Genomic DNA, 7,551 nt, shown 5'->3' on the forward strand with positions numbered 1-7,551 from the left:
GACTCCTATATATAGAAAGGAGGCCTTGTCATTTGTATCATCCAAGAATTATTCATTTGTGTAATGTAAAGGAGGTTGCTCCCTCGAAGAGGCTTATTTCTAAGGTATTGATCTATCTTTTTGTGAGCTGGTTTCATAACATTTGGTATGAGAGCTTTGGATTCTAGGGTTTCGCTGCTCCATACAGGTCATCATGGCATTTTCACAATAACTATTTTTCTGCGATGTTTCAGAAGCACAAAAAAACCCATTTGAGACGAAATCTCGCTGAACCTCGAGTCTGAATTTCAGATCTTGTCTCGCTATATTTTCAGAGATATGATATGAGGAAATTAGGGTTTTTACAGGCTCCATAATTTCATCTAAAACCGGTCATCGTGGAAGTTTCTCTATAACTTTGTTGATATAAAGTTTCAGAAGCTAAAAAAAAAACCATTTGAGAAGAAATCGATTTGAACCTTGGGTCCGAATTTCAGATCTTGTCTCGCTATATTTGTTGATATATGATTTGAGGAATTTAGGGTTTTGGAAGACACCCGAATTACATCCTAAATAGGTGGCCTGGGGAAAATTGTCATAAATGTCTCTGAGTATCAGATTAAAATTTCGTAAGAAGTTATAGAAATAGAACGGACTGTAGTTTTCTGTGCATATTTTCAGATCCGAAGGTCAAAAAAGTGACACGTGGCACTTCATACAAGTTCGCTCTTCTGAAAAGGTATATAATCAGGTCATCTTGGGAGATTGTGTATAACTCTTGCTTGGAGAATCCAATTTAAATAAGACTGGTGGCATTGGAAGAAGGAAGTAGGGGGCTACTATAGGTATCAATTTCAGAATTGGAAGATCTGATATTACAAAGTTACAGTCGTTTCAAGATCGAGCTTCCAAAATCAAGAAAATGCTATATGAGGAAGTTTGATGTAGTAAATTGGATACTACAGATGGCGAAATATTTTGATCTACATGGTGTACCATTATTACAAAAGGTACGTATTGCATCTAATTATTTAGAACCGAATAAATTTTTATGGTATAAAGGGCTTTTTTCTCGTAAACCACTTGTCCTGTGGTCAATTTTCACAGAGGCAATGATAACACATTATGAGGATACCAAGAGAAACACCTTCTTTAGCCAATTGATAAATCTCAAACAAAAGGGTTCAATGGTAGAGCAAATTGAGGACTTTCAAAAATTAAATATAAGGATAAATGATATTCTAGAGAAGCAAAATATAAATAGTTTTATCTATGCCATGGAAGCTGATATCAATGATATGAAAGCATATTGGAAGAAAGGCATGGAAGATTTGAAGAAAGACATGGAAGGTTTGAAGGAAGGTGGGACAAAGCTGCTACAAGAAAGGCCTCCTAATGACGAAAAGGATCAAGAAACGTCAAAAGAAGAGGATATACACTGGGAACCAACCCTAGAGAAAGAACAAATGAATCAGACCATATCTTGTATTGCAATGGCAGGAATTACCACTCCTCAAACTCTCAAGATAGAAGGACATATCAAGAAGAAGAAGGTTCAAGCAGTGAAATATCAGGAAGAAAAGTATCAAGAAACATCAAAAGAAAAGGATACTCACCAGGAACCAACCCTAGAGAAAGAAGAAATGAATCCGACCATATCTTGTAATGCATTGGTCGGAATTACCACTCCTCAAACTATAAATATAGAAGGACATATCAAGAAGAAAAAGGTAATAATGTTGATTGATTCAGGTAGTACCCATAATTTTATTCATTGTACAATAGCCAAGGAATTGAATTGCTTCCTATATCCAGCACTAGAGTGTCAAGTTACGGTTGTAAGTGGAGGAACCATAAATTGCTCTGGAAAGTGCCATAATATCAAGCTATCCATGGGAGAATATGTATTGAATAGCCCAATGCTTTCCGTTCCAATGGGTGGTACTGATGTTGTACTAAGACTCCAATGGCTACAATCCTTGGGTACAATAGCTTTTAATTTTCAATAACTTTTCATGAAATTTTGTTTGGAAGGAAAGGAATTTGAATTAAGGGGTATCACAAGGAAACTAAGAAAGATAATCAGCTCTAATGGAATGACAAAGCTTCTAAAGAAAAAACAACGAGGCGTAATTGCACAATTATGTTCACTAATGGTTCCCACATCGAAATCATCTATTTCTCAAGATCTCCAAAAAGTCTTGGACAATCATTCTAAGGTATTTGAGATTCCCAAAGGTCTCCCACATATTCGTGATCATGATCATGATATTCATTTGATTCCAGGAAGTGTTCCTCCAAACATCAGGCCTTATAGATATCCATATACCCAAAGGAGTGAAATTGAACAAATGGTTGCAGAAATGGTAGAGGTTGGTATAATTATCTAAAAAAATTTGATAAACAAAGCAATGGATGAATAGAAGAATGGCGAAGCAGGGTGGGAACTCATTCAAAAGTTTCTGAAGATCCCATTTCCAACAATATTGCTAGAACTTGACAAGGAAGGAAAAATCATATTGGAACCTGAAGCATTCACAGGACCGAGAAGTCGACAGTGATGAAATCGATCAATTTCAAAGCATCTCATCAAATGGAAGAACTTACCTGCTGAAGGTTCCACATGGAAGGATGAGAATTTTATACAGAAGCATCAAGAACTACTCAAGTGTTGAGAACAACACTTTTTGAAGGAGAGGGGCATGTTAGGTCCCTATACTACTAGTGTAACCCCTTATTGTTATTAGTACAACCCCCTTATTATATCGTTTTGCTCATGTAGTCCCCATATTGATATTATTGTGCCCCATAGAAGCCCACTATTGTTATTATTATGCCCTTACATTATTATTGTTATGTCGACTCTGATTATATTATGACCCCTTAGAATCGTATATATAGAAAGGAGGTCTTGTCATTTGTATCATCCAAGAATTGTTCATTTGTGTAATGTAAAGGAGGTTGCCCCCTCGAAGAGGCTTATTTCTAAGGCGTTGATCTATCTTTTCTATCTTTTGTGAGCTAGTTTCATAACAAACTTATATAAATTTGAATTATATATATGTTTTTATATTTTTATTCTATATTAGTTTATATTTATAGTTTTATTTGATATTCATAAATAATTTTAAATCAAATTCAATTAATTATAAAAATTTCATGTGGGAAAAACTATGCATCATGTGTGTATAGAGGAGGCTCAAGTCATTGCCAATGTGTGTATAGAGGAGGCTCAAGTCATTGCCAAGGTTGCGCAGTTTCACCATCGCAAATTTAGAGAGGCCCTGGAGATCGAAAAAAGGCCGATCAACCTTAATAGGGATGATGGCTGGAAGATTAGCAGTTGCTGGGTCCCAGCCTTGTCTTCTTAGCCTCCTCTTTTCCTTTTCGTTAGGTCTTAGGGTTTCTGTCTTCCCCCTCCTTTATTTTTTCCTTTGGCAGTTTTGTCCTATTATTTTGGAGCGGTTGAGTTAGTGATTTGTTTCGGGCTATTATTGTATCAACCTTACCTGTCTATGATACTATTGGACATATTATAATTAGATTTTTTACCAATATTTCAGTATTTATTATAATTAATTATCTCTAGATTAACCTTAGAATTAGGTTTCCCTTTAACCAATCTCTTTTAAACCTTATAAATATTAATAATAAATAATATTGACATCGTTATCCTTAATAAAAATTTGCAATAAATATTTCTTTTTAATAAATATTGTTCTAACCTTTAAGTTTAAAGATACCAATAATATTAATAAGCAGATCAACCTTGTATTATAAGTAATAAGAGATTTAGGATTAGGTTTAAAGGTAATTAGGATTTACCATAATATTAGCTATATTAATTACCTAATATAATTAAACCCTAGGAATAATAGTTTAACAAATTGTTTAGATCTATTAATTATCAAGAAGATTTAGATTATGTAATAAACTTTTTATATAGCTTATCTATTTAAATAATGAATATGAGATAGACCTAACTTATAAATAGTAATAATAAATAATAATGATATTGTTAACCTAATAAATTCGGAATAAAATCTTTTTAATAAATATTGTTTTAACCTTTAGGTACCAATAACATTAGTTTTAAGATTAAACATATCGACCTTAATTTATAAGTAATAATAAATTTACCTTGGAATAAATAATATGGATTATTAGGTAATTATGATTTACCATAATATTAGTTATAATTTTCACCTAATATAACTAAACTCTAAAAATAATAATAGTTTAACAATTTGTTGAGATCTAGTAATTATCAAGAAGATTTAGATTATTTATTAAACTTTTACTAATTTATGTAACTTAATGATTTAATGGACCAATCTAATTAATTTTTTTTTTTAATATGATATAGTTCTAACTTACCAAAGACCATTCTTATGATAATAGGGTTTGATTACCTTTACGTTGGAATAATAATTAAATATGGTTTAATTAAGATATATTATGGGATATAATAACCATCTTAATTAAAATATACATTTCTTGATATTTGGGATAATAAGAATAATTCACCTAATTAATTTAAATTTACCAAATGGATTCCTTTATTTACCTAAATTTAGCTTTTTTCGAGAAATATTAATTGATTTTTTAGTTTGACCAGGGTCTCTAGGTCAAATTAGCCGTTAGGAATTTAGCTGTTGGGATCTCTGCACGCTCTATTTAATCTCGCTAAGCTGGATTGGTTCTTCAACTTGTCCTGACGATGAACCACACTGGTTGGTTCGAAACGCGTCGACAAAAGATTCGTTATGTGATTTTGCCGAAGATTTTCTTACAATATAATCATCTATTATTTTTCATTTGTAATGTTAACTTTTGATTTATATACTTTGTTCAGAAAATATCGATAGACAATGATTTTATTTGAATTTAGTTAGAAGCATTCAAAGATATTTAAGCCTAATTTGTAATGTTAACTTTTGATTTATATATTTTGTTTGGAAAATATCCATAGGCAATGACTTTATTTGCATTTAGTCAATAGAGATATTCAAAGATATTTAGGCTGTACATATTTACACTTTGTAAAAACATAATTCTTTGTTTTTGTTTTTAATTAATTTATTTAATTTTTTAATATTTTTCATCTATTTATTTATTTAATTTAATTAATTTATTTACATTTCAATAGTTAATATTGAGCAAGTTATTTCCTCACAAAAGCACCGATAATGCAAGTGGCATAATAGGAGGGATGAATAATCCCCTTTTCCAAGAACTCCCCCGACCTGCTCTCCAATCTTTAAAACAACACGTAAGCTTTCTCTAATCCGATCTTCTGTTCTTAGAACTTTCATGTGATAATCAAGAACGCATTCACATGTCTAGAAATTTGAATTTAGAATACCAATGATCAAGAACGCATTCACATGTCTAGAAGTTTGAATTTAGAATACCAAAGCCATTTGGGCCAAGCATTTTATGATCCTTAGTGGTTTTATGATCTGAAAAAACATTCTTTAAACTATTGTTGTATTAGCAAAAATTGCAATATTTAAAATTTATTTTCAACTCTGGAAAAGCCCATCAGAAAAATACAGAGACTGGACTTCCTACTGGGCAGGGACTTGTTTTAGCAACCCATCTTGTTACTGCATAGGAAGTTTAATGAGTTTTAATCATTTCCAAGCATCATTGTTAAATACTTAATAGCTAAAATTAATTATCGCCATTGTTGGATTCCATTTGATTAAACTGCATAGACGAATTGGTGAATTTACAATTGGTCTAACTTATTTCTTCACGAGAGCAGCGATAATGCAAGTGGCATAACGGGAGGGATGAATAATCCCCTTTTCCAAGAACTCCCCCGACCTGCTCTCCAATCTCTGAAACAGCGCGTCAGCTTTCTCTGATCCGATCTTCTGTTCGACGAGGCTTCCTACAAAGCTTCTCACTAGATTCGATTTCTTCTTCCCAAAACTCCGGGCGTCGTACACCCAGTCCTTGAAATCTTCTTCGCTCATGCAGCACACACCGCTGAGGACCTCCAGTCCCCTGATCTCGAAGGCCGACGACGCTTCAATGGCTTCTCTCACTTCTTCTGCGTTGGGAAAGTACCATGGCAGATTAAAACTGTCTCGGCTCTCTGCCTCCACTATTCCCTTCACCCAAAAATTATTTGTGTATTAGTCAAATGAAATCTTTAATTTGGGTTTGGACATGTCAGGGAAATTTGTTTAAATTCGTTACCTCAGAGATAAGGTCATCCTAGGCTGCTTCGAAGTCGGAACCACAATATTTGCCATTATATTCGTATCGACTAGACACCTGATTTCAGAAGGCCACCGTTTCGTGACACAATCACTGGGCTACTGGATCAGTCTCGCCTGCAATTTAGTAGCATGGCATACCTTTTTCTTTCAAGGATCGTAGTTGCAAAGCTTCTAGTTTAAAAAAGAAATCCGCGAACCATTACAGGTAACCAATGCATACCACTTTACAATGTATTTGTAATTTTATGCATACCACTTTACAATGTATTTGTAATTTTGATCGAAGGGTTGAAACTTTTGCAATCTTCTAACATATAATCTTATGGCGCACAAGGATGACATGTGGGCAAAGAAGGGAGTTGATTTCAGAGAGGAACGCCATACAACGTAATTATAAATGCATATAGTCATGAAATACACTTACCTCAATAAATGTACACAATTGCTCTTTGTGCAATACCATTATTTCAATATAAAAATTTATTCAATACAATAGAGAGAATAACAAAGAAAAGTAGAAATAACATTCAAGCATTGTTATTATTACATTATCTTTAGATTTGTAAAATATTATATTGGGTCAACACATAGAAATATAACATTACAATCTATTGCAATCTCCTTCATATTGGATAAACTTTAATATAAATTTGTTTTTTTAATTACGTTTATCAAATTATATATATATATATATATATATATATATATATATATATATATATATATATTGGAGTGAGTACTTATTGATAAGATTACAAGGCACACACTTTCTCATTCCAAACATTTGGAATAAAAAAATCTACTCTCGGTAAACCCTTCTTTTTTTCTAACCCTTTACCCAACCTCACATGCAACATTCACCGTCAGACGAGTAGTCACCGACAGACTTTGATTCTTTAATAGAAATTAGATATAAAGAGGTGTATTGACCAATGTGGTACAACAACACACACACGATTTTTAATTTATTATTTTTCTAACTTTATTTATATATTTTTATTTGAAGACTCTTTCTTCTTTCTTGTTGTTGTTTCTAGTGGGGCGTGTCAAACATTTGTGGAGTGAGGAAAATGATACTCATAGTGTCCCTTTTACACAGTCAAAATTGACCCCAAAGTCAGTGGGAACCATGTCAGAAGTAAAAAATTCCACCCTTTTGTTGAGAACACTTGCCCATTAAATTTTATTTCTCAAGTTTTTTGCCAAATTTGATTGAAAACGCTTATCCACTAAATTTCATTTCTGAAGGATTTTGGCCAATTTTAAGATAACCCGGATCATTGAATTTTTGAAAAAAATGATAAAAAAAATATGGGACTTTGATTCACTAGAAAAAATA

General features: G+C 32.6%; 1 protein-coding gene across 1 annotated transcript; it reads right to left on the minus strand.

Moving 5' to 3' along the window:
- Positions 1-5,729: 5,729 nt before the first annotated feature.
- LOC149199300 (indole-3-acetate O-methyltransferase 1-like) lies at positions 5,730-6,675 on the minus strand. The gene is made up of 2 exons (XM_089400537.1): positions 6,637-6,675; positions 5,730-6,101 (listed from the first exon to the last, which is right to left on the minus strand). Exons 1-2 carry the CDS (start codon positions 6,673-6,675, stop codon positions 5,730-5,732), a joined length of 411 nt encoding a protein of 136 aa, XP_089256663.1.
- Between the last annotated feature and the right edge of the window lie 876 nt (positions 6,676-7,551).

Source organism: Pinus tabuliformis, chromosome 2_1 (assembly GCF_031772625.1).
Source record: "Pinus tabuliformis cultivar Carrire ecotype Pingquan chromosome 2_1, CPIR1, whole genome shotgun sequence".
Lineage (NCBI taxonomy): Eukaryota > Viridiplantae > Streptophyta > Pinopsida > Pinales > Pinaceae > Pinus > Pinus tabuliformis.